We start from the raw sequence: 25,960 nt of genomic DNA on the forward strand, positions 1-25,960 counted from the left end.
TGAGCACACAAAATAGCTTTTAGTGCACTCGTCATCATGATGTGTGTTTCCCACATGTTTGGAATGTATTTTTAGTAGTCGACCCAGAGGGGAGGGGGGGTGGTGGGCTGCAAACATAATTGGATTCAAAAGCTCACTAATGATCGCACATGAATGCACTGTCTTTTTAATGTGAGTACTCTGCATTTTCATACAGCATTTTAAAAGAGTTTTGTGCTATTGTGCTCTCATAACATGTATTTTCAGACTATTGTAAAGAAGCAACATCCAAAACACACATTTAGGTTCTAATGCTACTAACTTTGTGTTTTTGAGTCTGTAGATTTCTTCTAAGTTCACTGAAATGTACTATATAATGACTCATTTGCTTATTTAAACATTTAATTTCAGAAAATATGAATATCATAGTGATACAAATGATGTACGCCATTCACCTGTAGTTTATTGCAAAGTCATTTGAATTTTACAATTAATGTATTTGAGCTTTTTTGTTTTGTTTTTACATATTATTCACCCAAATACATTCCCATCTATTTAATATAGGGTTTTTATTATCATATATCATTCACAGCCTGATTTATAAGACATGATAGATAAACAGATCAACTCTGTGGTTGAGTCCAGTCTTTATCACTTGAGGCTCCTGTCCAAAATTAAACCGGTTTTATCCTTTTTAGACTTTGAGCGTGTAATTCATGCCTTTGTTTCTACTCCTTTAGATTACTGTAATGCACTTTATGCCGGCCTAAACCAGACTTTGCTGGCACGCCTGCAGCTTGTACAAAACGCTGCGGCTCGTCTGCTTACAGGAACCCGCAAGTATGACCACATCACACTAATTCTGGCTTCCCTCCACTGGCTTCCTGTCCATTTTAGAATTAAGATTTTGTTGTTTGTTTTTAAATCGCTTAATGGGCTGGCCCCTCAGTACATCTCCGACCTCCTACAGGTGTGCACCCCCTCAAGGGCTTTGAGGTCGGCTGATCAGCAGCGGCTGGTAGTCCCTAAAATAAAGAAAAAGACCAGGGGAGACCGAGCCTTCTCAGCGGTAGCCCCCAGGCTCTGGAACGACCTGCCCCCCCCCTCATGTCAAATTGTCGCCCACTCTTGAAGCTTTTAAGTCCCGCCTAAAGACCCACCTCTTTTCCCTCGCTTTCGAGTCAGTCTGAGCTCTACCTATTTTATGCTTTTATTGTCTGTCCATAGCCTTTGTGTGCCTTGCATTTATTCTTATGTGTGCCTTTTATCTATTCGTGTAATATTATATTTTTATTATAATGTTATGTTCATTGTGAAGCACTTTGGCAAACCCTCTGTTTTTAAAATGTGCTATATAAATAAAGTGGATTGGATGCAAGAGTTTTTGAACCTAACTTTACCCAATGTTCAGATTTTTCAGTCAACAACAAATCAGATGAAATGCAGTGCTGTCACATTTACCTGGAATATGTTGGGGATAACTGTGAAGTAATGTTCATTCTGCTCCTGATTGAACTTCTGCAGGTAGGCGGAGTAATCGCTCTTACTGTCAGAAGCCATCTGGTGCCTCATCTGAGCTTGCTGTCGTGCCTGAGGAAAAAAACAAACACAGAAACATGCTCATCAGAAACACGGCAAACCTCAGTGTCCCCTGATCAACACGGACATATGGGTCACACACACACACTTCAGACACACACACACACACACACACACACACACAGTCAGTGCATAAGAACCACATTATTTGACACATTTGTGCATGGGAGTGTTCATGCATGTACGTGTATACGTATAAACATAAAGCTCGTGGACACAAGGTCACAAGTGCAAATTGAAATCAACAGCCATTAGCATTTGTTTTCAGTCAGTGTATGACCACATACATGTATAAAAAGAGAACTGCAACAGCCCTGCACAGGCTGCAGAATGAGGGGATTTGGATTTTGATTGCCCGCCCAGTCTGGCGTATCTCTACTGTCGATTATTTTAAGCTAGTTCAGTCTCAGGCAGGCAGTCAGAAATGCAGCAAGAGCAGCCTATTACAGATCCAATGCAAGCAGATGGAGATGAGATTATCTCAGCTAGACAGCATGTGGGGGGTGTGTGTGTGTGTGTGTGTGTGTGTGTGTGTGTGTGTGTGTGTGTGTGTGTGTGTGTGTGTGTGTGTGGTGTGTGTGTGTGTGTGTGTGTGTGTGTGTGGCTAAGTACTCGTATCTGTTTCCTCTTTCCATCAGTGGTTTCATTGGGTCATCTATAACAAAGAGTCCCTATAACCCTGTTATGTCAAACTCCTGAGGGAAATATGACAAGGATCCAGTTTTCACCCACGCACTGATCTGAGGCGAGAGTAAAGACTCTCACACTCACACATATGGGTTAGTAATAGACAACATACTAAAAGAAAAGGAGGACATCAGAGTGGAGACACTCATCAGACACAATGGTACATTATTTTCCGGCGCAGGAGGGATGACAGTTAATACCTCGGGTGGAAAATGATATTCACAGTCTTAAGAAACTAAAAAAGGAATGTGAAATCCAGAGAAAAGCTAAAAAGCACATGTGAAAGTCCAGCTGTTTAAGTGTGCATGCATTGTGGGATGTGTGCAGTGCTGCTGTAGGTGCATGCAAAGTGGTGCCCAATGTGTTGAGAAATGATGTGGGTAAACACAATCACCATGGCAACATGGCAAACTTCGTAACAAGCTGCTGTCTCTGCAGCAACATCACATCCTGTTGTCAGTCTCTGGAAATCACCCTTCTGTTACTCACACACATGTTCATGTGTGAATCCATGTGTAAATGTCCACCTTCTCAAATATTTATCACCAGTATTTATCTTTAAACCTAAGGTAAATATGATATCAGGAAAATATGGGCTGTTTAAAACCTCAATGCTGATACTACCTGCCTTTCTGCTGCTTTCATGATACGACTCAAATAAAACAAATTGCTTGTCAAATAGAAAAACACTTGAGGGATTCCTCTTGTTGAACAAATGTAACATTGCACTGAACACTAAGGGTACCAACAAAACTAAACTCCCTTTAAAAGGTCACCTATTATGCAAAATGCACTTTGTCATGTCTTTTATACATAAACACGTGTCCCCTCTGTGTACAGAGACCCTGAAAGTTTCAGGAAAAAAGATTCTCTCTCTTTTTGTCCTGATCCATTTATATAAAAACCTGTCTGAAAATGATCTGATCAGATTTTGGCCACTTGATGATGTCATAACGATGTTTTGGCTTGTGTAACCATTAGCCAATCACCAACCAAGGTAACCCCCCCCCCCCCCCCCCCCCCCCCCCCCCTTATCACCTGAATCTCCTCCTAGAGCACCATTGTGTTCTTTTTAACCAAATATCTCTCAGAGAGGCGTGGGGAGTGGCTCCTTATTTTCATCTAAAGTAACAGACACAGAATCAGCACTTTTGAAACAGGGCTGAAACAGAGGGGATTATGGGATGCTGCAATGATCTGTTTGGTATTTCGAGCCAAACACTTCAGAGACATGTTTGTCTCTGAGACCTATAATATATTGATGAAAAACAGTATATTAGGGGACTTTTAAAGGGGACATATTCTGCTCATGTTCAGGTTCATATCAGTATTTTGTGTCTCTACTGTGACATGTCTCCATGCTTTAATGTTCAAAAAGCTCTTTATTGTTCTCAAACTGTCTGTGCTGCAGCACCTCTTTTCACCCTCTGTCTGAAACCAGAGCCCAGTCTGCTTTGATTGGTTAGCTGGCCGGCTCTGTTGTGATTGGTCAACTGCTTAGAGATCAGGTACAACATGTTGGAGCGCAAGCCAATAAAAAGTGTGAGTTTTCCATAGTGATGTCATTATGTTAGAGAAGTAAACAAAGGAGTCCAATGGAGGTGTTTCAGGCAGGGGGGGGGAATAAGGGAGAGAAACTCCCTCTGGAGGCAACACAGGGATTTTAGCCTTTGCAGACCATTTACATGCACAAAATCCTATATAACTACAGGAAAGGGAAAACCCCAAAAAGCCTAATAGGGCCTCTTTAACAAAAGAAAGATTGTTGAGAACGGTATCGCAGTCTCTCTAATATGTTTATCGCGCAACGGGAGGATAAAAACGATATATGATGGAGCCCTTGTCTACCTTTCTAAGAATATTTGAAATGAATGTTTTTGTAAAAGCCTTCTCTCTTTTCTCCTTGCACCACACATATAAACCTCAGGGTTAGAACGTGTTCAGCAGCAGACAGCGAGACAAGCCACCGTACAGAACAGGGAGCCGATCACAGTCAGACAGGACGGAGCGAGGTCACAGCGACCCGGACCAGGTCATCGTGTCAAACTCCACGGGAAGGCATGTGTGTGTGTGTCGAGACAATAGTCGAGACAGTGTGTGTTCCCACAGATATAACAGGCTCTCCAAACGCTGAACCTACCTTGTGGGAACTTCGCTTCAAGGCATTGCATAAAATAGATAAGCAAAAACACACAAACAAAACAAAAAAGAAGGATTGTTAGCCGTTTCCAGCTAAACAACAGGTTGCCATAGATGCACTTCCTCGTGTGTCATCACTCAAAAGGGGAAGTTGGTGTAAACAAGTTGAAGAGAAGTGCAGAAGTGTTATTTTTTGCGATGCTATAATATGACTCAGGATCTCCTTGATAGCAAGTCTGCGAGTGTGTGTGAGGGCGTGGGGGGGGGGGGGGTCCCTCAAAGAACTGTTAACAGTGTGTGGGTATCTGGGCTGCAAATCCAAAACCCCAAATTGAGGGGTTTGATTGCCAGAGGAGGAGTGGGAACAGATCGAGGTTTGCTCCAGCTGCGGGAAAACCACAAGACCTCAGCTCAACAAACTAATGGGGAGACATCGCACAGACAAGTAACTTAGCCTAGTCCTCACTAGTATCAAAGGGATCTGAAAGTGGCCTTAAGACGCAGAAGACCAATGTTAACAGACATAAATACACACATAACTAAAACATATTTTTTGTCTGACCCAAACCTACTTTCACCACAAGACTCCAACTATGACACAAACACAAATAAGGCTGGGGTTGTGACATGTCATTCCTTCGGGTGATAAATACTCAGAGGTCCTCTAAATATTGAAGGGAAAATGCCACAGAAAATAACACATTGAGACACATGATCGGCTCTCACCAAAACATAACTTGAGCAAAAATAAAATGGTACTTGACTTTTTCTTCACTTTCACCCTAACATAGCAGATGCAGCGTAACGATAGAATAGTAGTGCTGCTTTTATATGCTATTTGCAATTGAGCTAAATAACCTTTAACACAACGGATGTGGAAAAGTCACGAGGCGTCAAAACTTGAGTGTCTAAACCACAGACTGACACAAAACACAAACTTCCTTTCTCTTTTTTTCAAACATCCGCATATTCTCGCGCCCTTTCTAGACTCTAGTTAGAAAATCATAGGTAATACAACTAATCCCACAGATACAATACACCAATAAAGGACATGAGAGAAGAATTGAAAAGGAACATGTGGGAGAAAGATCTTCCACGCTGACAGATGTGACAGTCTTTTGTATTCGTTTTACATTTCTGGAGAATGGAAATGGGAGTAGGTGAAAAACTGACTTGGGTCAAACGACCCACACAGAAAGGAAAAGCAAATGAGAAAGCGATTATTTGTTGCAAGGATCTACACAATGGCAAGCAAGACAATATACAAAAAGGCACGTTTGTTTTATCTTTTGAGGTATGTGGGATCGTTTGCCACAGCATCTTAATGACATGATTCAGGAGGTTTAAAGGGGTTTTAGGTCTGCTGAAAAGCATTGTGTTTGAGCCCATTAAATACATTTCTCATATAGTTTCCATTGCTGCCTACCGTTTTCTGATGCATATTAAAAGGGTTTTAGATGTATTTCCTACTTTCATGGTTACTCTACCACCTTCAGATAGAGTTATAGAGAGAAATACACTTACATTTTATATAAACATTTACAATTTGAGTTCTTTTTCCAGTGCAAGGTTATTCTGACCAGTAGTTAGAATGTCAACAATGGTGAGAATTAGAGCTTGATTGACACATACACTTCTTTCCTTTAAACAAAACTTAATGAATAAAAAAATATGCACACTGTAAAAGTATCATGTTCACTTTGGTACTTCTGCTAAATAATAAATACTTATTTTGTATTAAATGAAGCATCTTTACAATTGAAGTGGTATGAAAAATAACTTAAAGCCTCAGGTTCAAAGTTTAGCATTAGCACAGGCAAAACTAAAGCTATGATCCTGCATGATGATTTGACTCCAGCATATTAAAGAGCTGTTTCCATGATCACATTACACAAACAGTGATACTAACTGAGAGCAATAATACAGTACTGACTGCTGTGTAATGTGAGAGTCTTTCACGGTTCAATAAATGAAATAACTGTAATCAGACACAGCTCCTCTCTTGTTTTAGCGCTGGTTTCTGGAGCTGCTGTGCCGGCTCTTTCCAGTTGAGTTCAGTGTTCGCTGGAGCCTTTTGTAGCTTCTTGGCTGTATGTCCGGAGAGCAGAAAGGCTCTTTATTCCAGCCTATATTTGCATAATAATCGGGTCTGAACTGTGTCAACTCTGAGTCGGGGCTCTGCTCCAACAGCTGATGAAGCGGCAGGAGCACGCGCTGATGACCCATGATGCCTTGCGGGCGTGGGAGCCGTGTGGGTTAAAGGCTGAGATTTTACAGGGCTCTTTTAATTGGTTATAACAACAGGAAATGGAATCCGCTACAGGCCCAGGGGGCTCTGCGTCCACAAGTTCTGAATCGGATCATCGCTGCATCATGTGAGTGTGTGTAATCACAGAAAAACAAAACTATATATTCAGATTATTCACTGTAAAAAAGCCAAATAAAATGTGTGTAATCCACACACACATTAGAGCTGCAATGAGTAGTTCATTAACTAATAAGCCTATCAAAGGAATATGATCCACAACTGTTCTAAAAGACTGTTAATATATATAAATTTGTTTTTTTAAACGATGATTTAAAGGGAAAGCCTGATACCTCCTATAAAATATGGGCGAAATTCCTAATTTATTTTGGAAAGGAACTAGACATGACCTTGTCTAATTAGTATGTGAGATATAATTGGATTCACTTTTTGTTTACCAATTTATTGTCAAAACCTTTTGGAAATGTCATATGTCCATTTACATAGTTTATCATTTATGGTGATTTAAATGATCTCTCTTTAGAATATTAATGTACTACTAATATCTGTATATTTCTGTACAGTATGTTCTTTATTTAAAATATTTTATTGCAACTTTTTTGTTACATATATCCTATTATTATTATTCTTTAGGCGATATACTGTACATAGTGTATGTGTAATGTCTTTTTCTGTTAGTTGCAGCCATAAAAACACAATAAGACACAAACAAGCACAAGCATGGACACAAAGTCCTCTCTGTTGCTAAGGCTTGGTTTCTGCTCTCCAGTGATAATGAGGACTGCTATCAGCTTTGTTTTGCAGGACATCACTGTGCTGCTGAGACAATGCCAGCCTTTACACACAGACCCTGGCATCAAACACACGGTCACTCAATCTTTCTGTCTTTCCGAGAGCGACTCACGGCTTGGGGTGCATGGAAGGGGGAACAAAATGTTAAAAAAAACATGGCGAGAGAAAGGGGAAGGATGATGGGTGGGGGGGGGGCAGGCAATCGTGGTGAGCATGATGAGAAAACGACAGGCTTGCGTGATTGGTGGCTGTAAAACAGGAGTGAGAGATGACACATACCTTTTCCACGTCAGCCTTAGTCACGTTAATGTCAGCATCCATCTTCTCAAAGTATTGCTGTGCTCTGTCCGCCTCTTTACAGTCCCTCTCAAACCTTCTTTTACACTGAAATAGAGCATAAGAAAGGCAAAATGTAATAGAACACAGACATTAAACGTAAAATAAGTAATGTTCTAATCCAGAAAATGTAAAAATAAGGCTTGAACTTGATACAAAGTTGATGCATGACAGCTAAGACAACCACAACACTGTGCAAAGGGGATATGCAGCCATCACATGCGACCAAAGGAAAATGACCCTAATTAAATCTGTAGATTTTTTGACAATTGTCAGAAACAACTCAACAAGCTATATAATATAGGTCTAGTCTTTTTAGACATTTTATAGCGGAAATGTTCAATATAATACCTGTGAGTCATTCATTTCCTGCCTTGAGCTGTAGGGGGAAACACTTTATAACCTGACCTTTTAATAAGCATAGTAATGACATCTTAACATGTTTCATATGCGTCATATAGATCTCACACACAGCATTGTCTGTGACAGAGGTCAGTTTATGCCATTGACACAGCGGTGGGGTCTGTCAAAGTGTGCAGCCTGCAGATTAAATAAATGTTCATAGTGGCCATTTGTGTACGGAAAACAAGCATTCATTCAACCCTCTTTCGACCCCTCCATCTGAACAATCAGTGTTTGTTGGGTCAGTGTGCACTCTGAACTATGCCTATCTGCCTCGCTCACAAAGGCATCATTGAAGAGAGAAAAGTTTGAGGAGGACAAGGCAGTTCTGCTTCTCTCTCACACTCTTTCTGTCTGTACCCTGTCAAAGAGGCCAGGCAGAGATAAGAAGCGGTGTTCTGTGCAATCTCTCTTTCAGCTGCTTCAATAAAACAAATACAACGGACAATCTAGGTCTAGGTCTTTGGCAAAGATAGGAATTATAACGTCATGTGTTTTAGTCTGGTCTACTGTTTGATCACTACTAGGCCACACAAGTGGAACTTACAATTCAGTTTCTACTTCAGTATTTTTCACAATGTGTCTGATTTTTAACCGACCAATTTGTGGTAGATCAGTCTGCTACCCTAAAAGAAGACAACTTAAATGATACACTTAAACACACAAGTCTTAAACCAACATGATTTATGTACCATAATTCAATCCTTATGTAACACTGTCCTGTTTATTATTAATATCAACATTTTGATTCAAATAAATAGCATATTGTAAGCGTTTTTTTGTGAAGACGGAACAAGTTGTCCCTCAGGGCTCTGTGCACGGCCCTCTGCTGATTTTCAGAAATGAATGTTTGCCACCCACTGACAATAAGCTTTTGATGATGATAATGTACTTTATAATAACTAAGCTCCTCATGAAGTCCCTGTTAAAACATGTGTTGTGGTATCATGTGACATTGATGCTGATTGATCATAAGACTGTCAATATCAACAGAACATTTATAAACAATTTGATATGGTTTTTATTCATTTTCTGCAATAGTACACCTGTCCTTGATGCATCTTTTGTATGATTTGATAAATAGCTGAAGCAACTAAAAGCACATAGCTAAAATTCCATTAAAAGTGTGTGTGTGCTGTTCATAATCAGAACTTGACCTATAAAATACGTAATTTTAAGTCATAATTAAAATAATGAATCAATTGATAACTGGTTTTATCTTGGGAAAAATGACAAAGTACAGCAATTTATTTTCTTTTTTTATAATTCGAGCTGATGAATGCTGTATTTTCATATTAAACGTTTTACTTCTCAACGTTCTCTAACGTTAACAAGTTTATCATCTTTAGCCAGCACTGACTGTCGCTTTCACCGTATAAAATCATAACTTGTTGGCGTTTGAAATAGTCGTACTGGAAACCAAGTTGCCCAGGTGCTTCAGTGATATATATAACTGCAAAAGTAAGTCACAAGGCAAGGGTTAATTACTTTACTCGAGTTTTGTCTCCTTTGATTCTACTGTGATCAATGGCCACTGCTTCTAGTGAATAACTGCACTGCACATTAATTGGGTCACTCACCGATTCCAGCTGTTTCCACGAGCTCTCGATGTGCTGCTGTGCCTTGCGCCCATCATGGAAGGACTGTCAGAAGAGATGAGAAAAAATGATATTATCATACCATTCACAAGCGTAAGGGATTTAAAAGCAAGTGACCCTCACATAGTAAGGATAATAAATTAGAAACAGTGGAGTGGGATTCTCAACCATATCATTAAACACTATGCATATTACTCACACTGTGACAGAGAAGCATTCATGTAAGCTGAGAAAGTAGGGCAAATAGACATTATACTGTGGCTACATTAGAAATGATGGCCGCATAACCTACAAGCTTTACTCTCAGAGATTTGACCAAGCAGATGGCTGTATGTTGATTTGATTGAAGAGCAGCCATATTATAACCCAACAGTTCAACACGAGTGCAAAAAAGGACGTACTCGTACGATTTCAACATAGCACCAAAACTAACACCCAACTAGGGCTGCTCAATTAATCGTATTTTAATCGCAATTACGATTTTGGCTTGCAACGATTATGAAAACAACATCATCGAAATAAAACGATTATCTATTTTCTTTTTGTTTTTGTTTTTGTTTTTTCAGTTGAATTATACTTAAAGTTCAGGGTAATCAACTGTTAATAACATACTGTTCACATTTTTTTTTTCAATAAATGGATGTTTTCAAAGTAAATAATAGCTGGTGGATAATTGTTTTTAATAATCGTGATTTCAATTATTGACCCAAATAATCGAGTTTATGATTTTTGCCATAATCGAGCAGCCCTACACCCAACTGAATGAAGGCTAGAGATGAATACAAGAAGGTCCAACATAGTGTATTATATAATAATTTCATGAAACTACTAGTTCAAACCTGAATGCTATCTGCTGTTCAACAAAGAATATGTCAATTGTAATAAATGTCAAAATGTAACAATTGTAATATTTTAACAACTATTGAACACATTGACATGACATTTGGTGCAGACATTCATGTCCCACTAAAGATGAAATATATCCTTAGGTATAACTTTGGTGATCCCTTTTCTTTTGAACTGAACAATACTTTTGAGCTACTTTTCTGTCTTAAATTGCATCAGGGGAAATTGTAGTAGTATTTGTTCAAGACTTAAAACTATAAAACACACAGGCTTTATTTTGTTTAGTTGGTTCATTGTTATCGAAACCTCTTCATACACATTTCCTTATAATTCAGGAGGATTTTTGTTGGAGTGAGAGGTATTTGTTTCTTGTAAAATAGGTATTGTATTATAATTGAAGAGGCAGTCTGTCATTATGAAGGCACTTGTCAAAAAAGTAAATTGAGAACTGTGGTTGAAAAGAAGTGGTTGAGAACTGTTTCTCTGGCTTCTTTCTAATGAGCTGAATGAGCTTCTGAGGATAGCTGCGCCACAGTAATGTAAGGATTGATTTGTGCACTGCAAAATGTGGCCTATTAGACTACACAGCATATATGTGATTTTGTAAAAGACCTCACTTGGCCTGTCTCTCTCCAGGAGAGCAGAGCACTTGGCCCGGAGGCAGAGCACGCTCTCTACAGCTCTGTGAATGGACCAGAGCCAGACCTCCTGCACACATAATAGCAACTTTAAACCTGTTTGAAATAGATTGTGATTACTCACAAAGCATATAACAAAAATCCTCAAAGTCTGTGGTGTGTTAATCTGCTAAAAAATATCCAAAAGGAACTAAATGAAGTTGAAAATGTTACAGAGACCTGACTATCAATGAGGTTTCCCCGGGTTGCGCTGACTGCGGAAGCCAGGGTCAGTAGCTGAGCTGAATATCGATGCTGCAATTCAATAACGAAACCAGGCCAGTAAAACGGGCACAGAGAGCTTTGGCTTTTTCTTCTCTTGCATTCAGCACCTTAGTATTCTGTGTACTAACTCAAACACACAAGCAAGAGATGTGAAATGAAGCAGAGGCATAAAGGTTAATCCATCCTGAACACTTCATGGGATGTGTTAGTCAGAACGTGCCCTGGTTTACCTCAGGTAGTAGCACTTCCCAAAGTTACAAGGGAAGCTGGGTAAAAAGGGGAAGTGCTTCAGTGTTTCAGAGGAAGTATTTCAACTGAAAATGGGACATTGTGGAGCCTCTAAAGTAGAACTGGTGTGTAATAAAGATTTTTGTATTTTTTCAACTGCTTGACCTTCAAATTCCTGTTTGATAAGAAGAGTCTTATTCAGCGATGAAGATATGCCGATACGCTGAAGATACTATGAAGCTTTTTTAGGACACGCAGCAGCAGATTGGGTGATATCATTATTACTGTTTGAATCAACCAAATATGCGTCTCCATAACAACAAAATCATGCTGCCTGCATCAACAAATCCTCCATCTGTACAAAGATATACAAACTTTCCCCAAACAGCGTGACAGTTACTGCTGCAGGATGAAGATGTACAGACCACAACAGAGGAACATGAGCTCATTCGCTATCAAACGAGATTAAAAGAACCTGATGTATCATCATATGTGACAAACAGCCATCTGGGAGGCAGGTATGAAATGGTGCAGGCTTTTAGGCAGATGTTCTGCAGTGTTGGCCTCTGTGTTTAAACCAATACACTGCAGGGATCCATACAGCTAGTCTGTTCAGCACAAGAAAGATTAGACGCACCCAGTGTCTCTTTGTCCGTCTCAGTAACAGCATGTGACTGTTAAAGACATCTGGGGAACTCTAACAGGACCTGAAGCTGCCACTCTCACTTACACAGTGACAAGAGAGGAAAAGCTCCAGTTACCAACACAATAACACATCTGAGTAACAGTTAGAAACTTAACTGCACTGTGATGAAAGCAGGACTGGAAAATATGATCATTATTCATCCAGAGACGTTAGGTCAGCCTGATTACATATTTACTAAATGATGCTAAGCAGCGCTGCTCTGTGCTATGACTACATTGAAAAAAACAAAGTAATTCTTCATGCTAGACTCTGCTTCTTCGCACCTCCCAGCACAAGACTATCTCCAGGTAACAAAACACAAAGGCAGGTAAGAATGAAGATACACAGACGTAGTTATAAACAAAGATATAGATCAATGTGGTTCTATGGACTTTTGTTTTTAGATTTAATAGATTTAATTCCAACAGAGAAAGTTAAGAGATGACAAGTTCTCACAATAATCAGTATTATCACTGCGTGGTTCAAATGTCAACATTTTATCAAATGTTGTTCCCTCTGCAGTCTTACAATACCTCAAATATGAATATACTTTAAGTGTAGTGATTTTAGAAGGCAGAAACCCTCTACAGAGATCTGAGATTGCTAACAAATACCCTGAATTTTAGACAGTATTTTAGCGCTGTTTTTAGTGCTGTATTTATCCACAAATTAATTATATGTATACTTTGTAAAGGTTATTCATTTCGTAAAAACTTTTACTTTGTTTGGTTGTAAAACTGTAAACCACTTCCTCCATAAAGTAGTCTATTCTTATTGTGTGTATGATGGACACTTAACCATGAAATGAAGTGTCCAATGTCTGACTTCTTTTTTGTACCATCTTTGCACCAGACATGCTCTGATGGGGCTGTGTGACTCACAGGCTGTCCCCTCCACATATACACTCATTTATTAGCTGGGTAATATGTTTGAGCAAAAGATGACAGGAGAAGAAGGACGGGACATTTAACAAACATCCTCCACCACTGTCTGATCAATTAACCTACAGTATTTTCCTCTGAGTTACATTATGATTTATTTTCGCCAGTGGGAGGAATTTGTTCGGACTACTTCATTTCTTGTAGGCCTCTGTGTGATCTTTTCTTTTATAGAATCCATTTCACACACTCCAGAATGAATGTTTGATTTAAAGCACTGTGAGAATGGGGAATGGGAATGAGGAATTTGGGAATGTGGGTGGGATACTAGGTAAGTGAAGGTTGAGTAGGAGTTGATAGAAGTGAGGGATGGTTAGTGTTTAATCAGTCAATGTTCTCAATACTATTGTAAAACCAATAAAAGGATTTGAGAGATTCCATTCTCTATTTTCCACACAATAGAGGAACGAAAACTTTGCTCCAGGATTTCATTTCAGTGCTGTGTTTGTGAAGAGGTGCTCATGGACATCTGTGTGCACACACTCTCTTACACACTGTTCACTCATTGACTTGACTTGGCTCAGAGGAATGTGCACCTGCAGTCCTCTACAGTTGTCAACATACATATAATCATAAGGTACTAGAAATAGCCACAAGTCATACATGATGTATAGAGATGATTGAATCTCAGGAGAGGCTCCTCATGTTTAGACCATTAGGCAGTGGTTCGGAGCATTGCTGAGGTCATTTATACTAAAGTATTCAGGATGCAGATGTGAGTGCAGCTACTATGGAAATATCCAACGATCAATTCTCTTTCCCTTCTTTCTTTTTGTCTTTCTGCTGTGAGGCTCGTCCAGAGTAACACATTGTTCTTTCTCCGAGGTTGCCGCTTTGGTCTCTGCCTCTGAAGAGATAAATGAGGACAGTATGCCCTGCCAAACCCACCTAAAGATGTTTTATAGCACCTTGTAGTTTTCAGCTGACTTTTTGCTTACTTTCCAGACCCTGCCAGCTAAATAAGACATATTTTCTATCTTTCTTGCTGTTTGAACATGTCACATCTCAGCAGGATTAAGACCGATGGAACCAACCCCAAAAACCCAAAGATATCATTTGTGCTGTTGGTGCAAGTGGATCCAAAAGAGCACAAAATGAACCTAACCCTCATCTGGACACATGTCAAAATACGCAGTGAAGTTTATAAATGTTTCAGTACATTTCTCCTGAGGACATTTTATTCAGATTTTCAGATTCATATTTGTATTTAGTGCCTTTACTAATGTCTCCATGCTTTAATGTTCAAAAAGCTCTTTATTTCTCTCATACTGCCTGTGCTGCAGCACCTCTTTTCACACTCTGTCTGAAACCAGAGCCCAGTCTGCTCTGATTTGTTAACTGGCTAGCTCTGTTGTGATTGGTCCACCACTTAGAGATGTCCCGCCCCTTCGCCTATCACGTACAGTGTGTTGGAGCGCTAGCCATTAGAAGTGCGAGTGTTACATAGTGATGTCATTATATTACAAAAGTAAACAAAGGAGTCCAATCAGAGGCCAGTATTCTGACCAAAAACCTTTTTATGGCAAAAGATTTAACATAGATGAAGTTGTTTTTATACTTTTTAAATGTATAATGTTAGAAATGATATGTTTAAATCTAAAGAAGTAAATATATTTCAACAACAAACTAAATCCAAAAGTTGAAAACAAGGTTCAACTTTTGCAAAAACAAGTACTGTTTATCTGCTCTCTTATGAACTCCTTTAAGAACATTCTTGGCCGCGCCTCCTGTGCCACCCCAAGCTGAGCTTAGCAAGAGGTTCACTCAGGGAGTTACCAAACAACCCCACAGGAGAAACTAATGAGGTATTATTTCTCTTTCTCCTTCTGGTCTGTAGCGTGGATTTTACCTGTCCAATAAACTGGCGGACCCTCCTCTAATCCCACTGTCTGAGTCTGCCTGCACGGATTTGTCTGACATACACGCAGATATTAAAAAAAAAACAACAACAGAAAGTGCTGCTTAAAAATGCATGTGATTGAAACCAGAGAAAAGAATGACGGGAAGCTGAGGAAGTCATGGGATTGATTTACAACAACAACTTTCACAATATTGCTTTTTCTAATAATGTTATGAACAAAAATATGAAAAGCTTATTGTTGTCCGGGTACAGAGTAGCTAGGTTCTTTTGGCTTGGTTGCCTTTTAAACACTTGGAACATGTAAAATAGTTTAAATCTCCATCATTCATGAGTGTGTTGAGGGCACCGATGTCTTTCAATGAACACTAAAAAAAGAAAAGAAAAGCTAATACACTACATTTACCCTACAAGGACACTATTCTGCATATGACTGAGAAACTATTTGCTCAATGCCTTTGAGATGAAACAAGCTTCTGTTCAGAAAAGACACAAAGTTATGCTATGAAGGGAAACTCCCCAGCACTGGCTAACTGGAAGCTTTTTCAATTCACGAGAGGCAGACACATGACTAACTAGGAAGACAGAGGGAGAACGAAAGAGAGAAACAGGGATATCATGTCAAAATTAAGAGGGAAACTGCAGGGAAGTGAGGAGGAAGAGGGGAGTCAGAGTGACATCCTGCAGGCTCGGGACAGCAGGGGTCTGTTCATGGACTCTCTATCTGGACACTAGTGATACAGATGATGTGCCAAGCCAACCCAGGCCACGCTAAAACAAAGCCAAAAGAGCAAATGGCCTGGGGGCGGTGGATGATTCCCCTTGAGATGTGCTGGAAATTCCCATTTCTGATGCATTTGCTGCAGCTAAAACTGAGATAGAAATCACAACTGATCACTAACAATGCAACCGAGGGCTTCCAGTATTTAGTGTAAGAAGCAGTTGCAGCAACATGGATGTCACCATCATGTGCTTTGAACATTTACTCCCAAAAAAGGGTCACTGTGCCTTTGAGCAACCCTCTGCTTATGGTTTTCCACTCCAGTTCCCTCAGCTGGACGTCCGTGACTCAAGAGTGCATGAAATATTTTTTCAGGATTACTTTTTTTTCCAGCTGAGCAGCTTTCTCTCTGCTCCACCTAACAACTCCATAGATGTAATGGGCTCCACACTGTTATCTGTGAATCACGCACTGCAGGCTCACCGCTCCACCAAATCACTTCATAATGGCGAGGACCAAAGTGACTTTAACGGTAAAAATAGTGTGGTTGTAGAATGGTTTATAAAAGAGAGAAATAAGCCTGTAATGATAGGGAGACGATGACTCAGTTAGTCACGTTCTGCACTTCTAGCGAGCCTCAGGGTGCATCTATATTTACTCAGCGATGACCTCAGTTCATGCAAAATAGAGGATGCAGCGAGGCAAAGGACTACTTCATTTCTTGTAGGCCTGTGTGTCTTCTTTTCTTTTATAGAATCCATTTCACACACTCCAGAATGAATGTTTGATTTAAAGCACTGTGAGAATGGGCAATAAGATATAGACGTATAAATAAAACATTGGATATGGAGAGAGAGAAATAAGTGCGGATATAAAAGTGTGTCTCACGGTTTTTCTCTCTGCTTTGAGCTCCTGCAGGTAGCGTGACAGCTCGGCGATGATTTGAGACGTCAGGTTCTCCGCTATGACCTCGTGTTGACCCGCGTAGTCATTGAGCTCATTAAGTGATGTCAGGAAGGCTCGACAGAAGGTGAACCTGGAGAGACAGGAAGTGATGTCAGAGGAAAGACACGGTTGCAAACGGAGGCAAACACAATTAATATGTTCAGATAAAGTCATTTGGAGCTTGGATTAGTGATGCTTGCAGGATCATGTTAAAGGTGGGGTAGGTAATTTTGGAGAAACCAGCTCGAGTGCGCTAGAATTTGAAAATACACAACCGGAAAAAATCTGCCACTTCCTTACAGAGTCCCTCCTCCAACACACACGAACGCGCACATGACCAATGAGGGCACGAGATAAGTTTGTGCCCAGATGGAAGGCTGACAGGCAGGTAGGCCATCCAGTTATTTTAGCCGGGCCGGCTCAGATGATTGGTCGTGCTTTTTACAGTATTACGGCTTCCACAGATGACATTTCTTTATGTATTTATTGTCAAAGCATTTAATTTATTCATTGCTATCGGGATGTTAAGAGCATTCCATGGAATATAACAAAAAGTGTTTCTGAAATAAATTACATACCCCACCTTTAAATGATTATTTTTTGCTACAGGTAGCATCGGGTTAGCTTAGCTTAGCATAAGGACTAGAAATGAAGGAAACACGTTCAATCCAACATAATAGCATTTAAAAACACAAATATACATTTTCACATGGTGTGAATTTTTTACTCATATAACTTCCTAAGAAATGATTACTTTTTTTTTTAAATATCTAAATATAACCGTTTCAATCCTGTACATTGGTAAAATATCATTTTATTTATTCTATTCCTTCATCTTTAACACTTAAACACCCTTTTGGTAAGTGCTTTTTCAATTACACAATGTTATATTGTAAAATACATATTTTGCACATTGCATATTTCTTTTTTTTGTTCTATTCCCTGTTATATATTGAAGTACAATGCACACATTTTGCAAACTAATTTCTTTTACGAATTTGATATACTTTTGTTTAGAAAATGGTGCAATGTTGATAATATCTTCAAAAACATAAAAAAATATATATAGATAAACTATAACATAACCTTATTTCCCCCCCAGGAAACAATTGAATATTACTTTGATTTATTGTAAGAGCGACATCCTTTCACTTACTTGCTCTCATCCTCCTCTCGCGAGTTCTTCTTGGGTTGATACTTCTTTGATAAATTCCTGTAAGGACAAAGAATGCAGCCTTGTCAGACATTTCTTTCCTAAAAGCTCATTCTGCAGACGGGTAGTGCACCCTTCCCATTATATTTCCCTGACACCGCCTTTATGGAACCTGCCAAAGGATCATCCAGAACACCATTCAATCCAGCAGAGTGCTTTCTTCCACAACATCCCCTTTCCTCTCTTCTGCTCATAAATCATGCCCTCCAGGAGAAGCATGCATGCAGAGCCAGTCACCAGAAACAGGCCTGCTTTTCATATGCGGCCATTGCCCTTGTTTTGACTCTGGCTGTATGTAAGTGGCACGAGATAAGTGCAGCGTGAGGGGAGAAGGAAAAATGTGACGGTGTGTAAGGATGAAAGAAAATAAGATGAAGGTGACGGAGTACTGTAGGGATAAGACTGCGGACAATAACTTTGATATGGTTCTGACCATCCTTCAATGTCCTGTTTTCAACCTAGCAAGCGTTTTGTGTTTTTTTGAATTGTTACAGTCCATCATGTCAGCCCTTGTTCCATCATTATAATAATGATACATTTCATTTATATAGCACACTTTAAAAACAACGTCATCTCAAGGTGCTTCACAATGCTATAAGGAGAAAATAATAAAACTAAATAAAAAATGATCTAAGGACCATATTGATTAAAATATGGTAATATAAAAAAGGTTAAGAGCATAAAAGGTTAGAATAAAAAATCATGCCACTGCAACACCCAATGCTCTGTTTGATGGCTGCCCTGTCAACAAAACATAATAACGTGCACTATGCTCTGATGGATTTGGGTGCACATTGTGTGCTCAGGCCTTCAGGATGCTTTGTTAAATCATAATTAAAGAGCACTGTTCTCTATTTGAAAAGATGAGCCAACAAGTCATGCATGTACACAAACGAGCACAGCCATTCATTTTCACTAAAACAAAGCTAATCTGAATATAACAAATATAAATGAGGGAGTCAAATGATCCAACCATATGTTACAGTATGTCCTACAAGTCAAGCCACAGCTTAATAGGATGTTTTGTTGAATGGCTGCACAGATTTGTTTGGATCGGATACTATTAAATTAAGATTGATTTATTTTCCGCCTCAGTAGATATTCGTCTAATGTGATAATTGAAAAGGAAAAAATGCCGGTTCAGTAACTGGAGACGGACAGGGCCTAATAAGCAGATAAGAGAACAGGAAGATAATGAATGTTTTTCTTTGTATGCCGCAACAAAATACATGATATTGTTGAGTTTAATGGCAGAGAAAGCTGTTTGATGAAGTGCCATTATATCACATTACATGTGTTAAACATAAAAAAAACAGTTATATAAAAGAGGGTGGTCTGCTTTAATGCTGCAGGGAATTTCTTGATTATTCTCTTATTTGCATTATCAGTTTAACCCTTTGTGCTGCACGTATGATTCTGAGCTGCTGTTCTCTTGGTTTGATTCTATTGTTGAGCCTTTTATACTTGTATGTGTCTGTTCTGTGGGTTTCATAATGCATCCATGTTGTAAAAATATATAAAAAGAGAAAAATGTTTGCAAAAAAAGTTATAAAATGTATAAAAAGATCACAATTATTAGTACAAGGTGAGAAGCTCAAAAAGTCTATCCACTTTTCATATGAGAATCAAAAAGATAATGTGCTTTTATAGAGCTGTTAACCGCTGGTGGTATGCCCTTGTTGTGAGATTATAGCACTGCTGGAATCTAAATGCCTCAGCATGAACATGTTGTAAAAAGGTCATTCAAAATTCCTGCTGAAATAAATAATGCATGTTCTAAAGAAAAAAACCGACATGTAATGCTGTCTCGCTCGGCTCACATCCCCCACGCCTCTCCTCCCTGGTGGTGTTTGCACTGTTGCTAGGCAGATCTATCTGTCTACCATGTCCTTCTAACCCCATCTCTAATTATAGAGCTGCTTCTCACTCACTCTCTCATTCACAGCCAGATGTCATGTGTCAGATTGTGTGTGCCTGCTCACCTCAACAACATATTATAACAAACATGTCAAAATGAGTCCAGCAGTTAGCTCATAATTAGGATTTAACAAGCACGTGTTGCACAAATACATGTTTGTGTATTGCCTTATTATCTCTGAGTGTATTTGTCTGAAAGGTGATACAACATGGCTGCTACAGTATACACTGGTTTTCAATATGAACCCAGCCATGACGGACTCTTTTATTTAACCTCACCCAGTCTCTTTGTGAGCAGGACTTTATTCCCACTGTGATATGGATTATGCCAGACAGGAATGTAGGGGAGGAGGAGGAGGAGGAGGCATTAATGCATTGCCCTGCATTAACTAGACTGAAGCATTGTGCATGTTTACACCATTGCCTTGGAAGAGGATTATTCATGGCTTAGTGCAGTGTGTGGTTGCTGGGGTGATCGAAATGGTACAAAGTAGTGTGGTAGGCATTGATGGTGTTCAATTGGAGACAAATGTAGACTGTATTAAAAAAAACTTCTGCTGAACTTCAAACAAAGTACAATTATTTTCATTTTGCTTTATTTATTAGTTGTTTGGACTGTGACTGTCATAACATAATGACAAATGACGATCACGTTTTCTCAAAGCCGAATACGACATTTAAGAAGCTGCAATCAGAGGATTTCTAGTCCATTAGTAGATTGACAGAAAAAAAACACTCAACTTTTTTGACAATCAATGAATTGAAAGTCACTTTTCATTCAAAAATTGATTTCTTTAGCCTCTCAAATATATTTAAGATTTTCTTCTTTTTTGAGGACTTTTTCACTATTTTTGGGGGATTTTCAAGCGCCTGTTACCTCTGGAAGGGTAGCGCAGAAGGACAAAAATCTCCCCAATAACAGCGCTTAGACAAAAGAAGAGAAGATCAAGCAGATATTTCCATTACTGCATTAGATCTAACAGCCTTGCGTTTCTGTTTGTTTGAGCGCCCGTTAGATTAAGCCTAATTTCATTAAGAGGGATAATTAGTCCTGAGGTAAGGGCCAAGTGGCTCCACAACAAAGAGGCTCAGTGTGTTGAAAACACAGGAAACCCTATGACTCAAGCTCTCCTGTCAGTACATCCTAATTTCCTCATTTTAGCCTTTTACTGACAAGTGTGCAAATGTGCACGTGCAAGTGTGTGTGTGCTTGATAACAGACCCAGCTTGACAGCAGGTCGTCTGTGTAAGCACAGCGACTGAAAACATCCGCACCATCTGTGGAGCCTGAAGTTTAATAACAGCCAACCTGCCAAGGAGAGGAGTCCAGCCCCCGACCCTTTGTCCAACATACTGTACACAGATGCTGGCTGACTAATTGAATTATGGGATATCTGTTTGAGTTGAAATGCAAGGGAAAATCTGTCTGTGCGTATGTTTGGGGGTTACATCACAGTGCTCTAAACTGATTTACTTACTGATAAAGTTGTACACATTATCAGAAGGTAATTCAACCGCCACTGTAAACAAGATATGAATGCACCTGAATATTTTCTGTTAGAGCTGCAAGGATTTGATTTTGAATCAATCATTCATTTGATTTGATTAGTAATTTCACTAATCTTTCCATCTAGTTATTCATATATGTACATTTGCGTTGTACAATTTGTACATTTAATTTAACCTAACAAGTGCCTTCTATTTGCTGTTACTACTGCTTTTATCACTGTTATTCATTCTTCCTATGTCTTTTACTACATTAAGAGAAACCTACAAAATGGTGTTTTACCTGAGTATGATGACAATAAAGATATCCTGATTCTGATTATTAAGTCAACGGGACAAAGAAATCCAACTACTCTATCTAATCAAATATTGTTTAGCCTCTCAAATATTGAGACATTTGATAATGATACTTTCTGTGAATAATGATTTGCTTTGCATACGTTTGACAGTGTTTCTTTTAATTCAGTAAATGCATAGAAAGAAAATAATGAAACAGAAGTACGAGAGATAACCAAACATATTCAGTTTGATCTTTCTTCAAGTGTTAACAGTTAATGGGTGTAGGGCTCTGCTTTACTGCATGCATGTAAACACAGACAGCTAGTCCTATTATCTCAAGCAGACTTATGTTGAGCAGTATGCTGTGGAGGATCTGTTACACAGGGTTACTATCTGAATGCTGGATTGGTATTGGCTTGTCAATCTGAAGCGGGGGGGTTTGGGGTTGATACTTGGAGCATTAGCCATATTGCCAGGCCTCTTTAAAGATGAGGATTGTGGATTTGTGGGGCTATCTCCCACTGTGTTGGGATACATGAGGACTTAAGAGGGGGGGGGGGGCTGCTCATGCTACCATGCCTGCCTCTGAGGATCAGTGACTGCACTATGAGGGGGCGGGGCCAATACGCGTGGTTGGAGGAAAAAGGAAAAAAAAAATCTGGGTCAGACCTGGGCTTGATAATGCTGATACCTAGCAGTCTCTATGGAAACACAAGCTCCGCCCAATCCCCCCCGCAACCTGACTTCCTCTCGGCCGAAGCAGAGGCAACAACAGACAGCGTGGTGCACGAGAGAGCGAGGCAGACAGAGACACAGAAAAAGAGAGGAAGATGGAGGGAGCAGACATCCTCTGCACAGCGGTTTACTTTGATCTACAGTTGTGGAAATAAATGATACTTAAAAATATATCAGCGATAATGTACTGCTTCCCCGTTTCAGTTTCCCCCCACCCAGAGGGAGGTCAGAGATCACGGTCAGCTACATAATGAGCTGGGGAAGATTCAGTCTCCCGTTTCAAGGACACTTCAGTAGGTCAAATCCTGCTTTAAAGGAGAGGGGGGGGGGGGTCTCTATCAAAGCCACCTGGATGGAGAACATTCAACCCTGAATGTAGTTTAAAAGTCAGCTCGAGTACTCACCTAATTTGTTTTGCATAGCTTGTTTCAATCTCCGACCTCTCCTTGACGAATTTGGTGTACTTCTCCACAAATTCGATCCCCCACTGCGTATGCTTCTCCAAGTTGTCAAACTGATCCTGCAGAAAAGAAGACGACGACATGATGATTAAATCACTCAAATACAAGAGACTTCAATCGATCATCACAAGCAGACAGAAAACGAAAGAAAAATAAAGCATAATGAAAGATGAAATCAACCTGATGACGACTTTCTATTGTATACACTTTGGAAACTAAAGCTGAAGTCAAGTATCACACCGCTCTGAATGAAGTTCAAATATCCCAGAGTATTAGCATTAGCATTTCAGAAATAGCCTTTACACATAGGGCTTGGCCGTATGGAGTATAATGATCAGTAATTAAAATACAATGTATAATTGGGTTAAAACCAATAATAAAAAATAGAAAATGACATCACTTTGCTGTATCTCAGTCTATAACACCAGGTAAAGACAACAATTAAGCCATCTAACGAAATTCAAATCCAAGTGTGTATCTAGTGTCATACTGTATAACAATATAATATTGATATATTGCCTGACCCTAGTGACACATTGTTACCAATCGTCTAAAGATTCAAGTTATCCTCATGTTGTGTAAATATTGTCCATTGGCTTTCTTTCAGCCAAAGCAACCATGCTATGTGTGTCAGTCAATGTGTTGTCAACGTGCAGCTGACCTGCCCTCATGGCAACAGTTCAAACATCTAACCCCTTCAAAGGGGGAATTCCCTGGCCTACAGCGACCCAGCATTGGATGTCGTAGATTTGACAAGTGAGTTTCCATTGGTTCCCCTAATCCCATCTCAAAGTGGAGTCAGGGACTGAGTGTAGTTCATAGTCAAAACAGGCCCTCACAGCCTACACTACTGATAACCAAATACAGCTGTTGGGGCAGCTGAACTCATTAATCATGATTTCTTCCTGACTTGTGAGGAAAAAATGAGCCTCTAGTTGGCTGAGGTCACGTTTAGAAATCCATCAGTTCAGAAAAAAGCATTTCATCAACACACACACATGCTACAGCTAATCTCCACTGACAACCATACGGCTTCTTCCAAATGACCATAGCGTTGGTTTTGAAGATAAACATAAAAAACAACCTTGGTGTGGCTCCAACAGTCCCCCATCCTGTCCTCCACCATGTCTGAAGTCTTCCAGCTACTGTAACAGTCCCTCTAGCACTGCACACCAAGCAAGTGAAGCACCAGCTCTAAAAAGGTTTGTCTGATTCTCTGAGAAAAGCCCCAAGAATGAACTCTACGACTGCTAGGAGCCTCTCATGCACAAAGAGCAGTTTCATATCAAAGACACAGGAAGCGGTTGTGGTGATGAAAAGTTTGAGCGTCACGTTTAGGCCTCTGTGCAGCACTTCTTTAACTGACTTGTTATTAGAATAAGGCATGCTGAATATACAACATGTTCATATACTATTCTATTTTGATTGAGTCACATGTCCTAAGTGTGATGACATCGTTCAAACACCTTTAAAGCTGCAGTCAGACTAAACGTCTCCCAATTGAAGCACACAAAGACAACAATGGAGAACTTTCAATGAGAGGGACTTCCTATTGTTAGTCAATGAACAATCAATCAACTACTCATTATAAGAATGACAAGATGAAACCTAACAATAAGAACGTTTATTTTGATAACTTCTCAGTCTAGTCACTTGTTTTTCTTTTCTCAGTTTCTCTACCCCCAAGACTCCTATTTGTTGATTCTGCAAAACAGCTCCCCTTCCCTTCCCTTTAATTCCCAAAAGCATGCTCACTCTCAAATCTGTGTGCCAATTAAAACAGCATTTGCTTCATTATCACATAGGCAACAACCCTTCTTGGAAATCAACAAACATCACTGCTGCTACACCATGCACATGAAACTCTCCTCTTTCACAAAATCACTCTTCCACACACACAAAACTCACATTACCTTTTTTTGGGGCACCATTTTATCCAGTGTGGAATGTATACACCCCTTTAAAATATCTTAATCCAAAAAACGTCCATCCAACACCAACTCCAAAGCAGCACAATAGGCTGAGGTTAGGCTACATCCACAGTTTCAGATTAGAGTGGGGAACAATGTCCGCTGACCCCACGCGCTAACAAAGAAACTACACAGTGGTAGCAAGTCATTCCAGATTGTCTTTGAGGAGAACAATTCCAGAGAGCAGGAGAGGAAGCGATGCAGCTCTGGATCCCTCACACACACATAACACACTGATATGAGGCCACGGCTGCACACAGCATTCAGGCTGAAAGCTCCATCAGGCGTAAGGTGGAGGAAGTGGGATGGGGAGAGAGAGAGAGGAAAAGCAGAGGGAGGGGGGTTGAGAGGAGCAGAAATGACAGAAGAGGCGGGATTATATGAGAGGGGATTACATATAATGGAAGGAGGGGGGGGGTCATACTGCTGCTGGGGTCTCATAAACCCTTCACTTTACCATATTTCATATAAAGTATAGCCTATATGAAATACACTTTATGAACCGAGACACAACGAGTCATTCCGAGCTCATCATCGCTAACATCAGATGGGATAGAAGTTGCTCGAGGAAAAAATGGAAAAGTCATCAACAAAGCTTTTCTCTACCTCCAAGGGAAAGAGCTGATTAATAAATGATGAGTCTGAGTGGGGCGAGTATCAAAGACAACAACACATTATGTGAAAGTGTGTCAGATGAGGGCAGACATAGTCTGCATGCTGTATTACATTAGCCTCCTGCCTTCAACAATGACTAGCCCTGTACAGATTATTGTGCACTTTGCAAGTGATTTGGCACTAGCAATGGAAATCAGATCCAATGAGAGAAATCTGTGAGCAAAGAAAAGCAGAAAAGCATGTGAAGTGGGGGAGGAATAGTCAATCCATACTATTTTGGTCATTGTTTAATCACGCCCGGAGCAGAAATTCACATACGAGTACTTTTTTGTACATATTATTG

General features: G+C 39.8%; 1 protein-coding gene across 1 annotated transcript in view; it reads right to left on the reverse strand.

Moving 5' to 3' along the window:
- Positions 1-24,230, reverse strand: part of LOC117476372 (formin-binding protein 1) — a 46,936-nt gene extending 22,706 nt beyond the window's left edge. The window contains exons 1-7 of the mRNA XM_034122840.1: positions 24,117-24,230; positions 22,976-23,091; positions 18,078-18,134; positions 16,865-17,012; positions 9,781-9,843; positions 7,742-7,846; positions 1,441-1,569 (exon numbers count right to left, since the gene is read on the reverse strand). Coding sequence (XP_033978731.1) covers positions 1,441-1,569; positions 7,742-7,846; positions 9,781-9,843; positions 16,865-17,012; positions 18,078-18,134; positions 22,976-23,091; positions 24,117-24,158 — 660 coding nt within the window. The 5' untranslated portion in view covers positions 24,159-24,230. The remainder of the gene's footprint in view (positions 1-1,440; positions 1,570-7,741; positions 7,847-9,780; positions 9,844-16,864; positions 17,013-18,077; positions 18,135-22,975; positions 23,092-24,116) is intronic.
- Between the last annotated feature and the right edge of the window lie 1,730 nt (positions 24,231-25,960).

This window comes from Trematomus bernacchii, unplaced genomic scaffold (assembly GCF_902827165.1).
Source record: "Trematomus bernacchii unplaced genomic scaffold, fTreBer1.1, whole genome shotgun sequence".
Taxonomy (NCBI): Eukaryota; Metazoa; Chordata; class Actinopteri; order Perciformes; family Nototheniidae; genus Trematomus; species Trematomus bernacchii.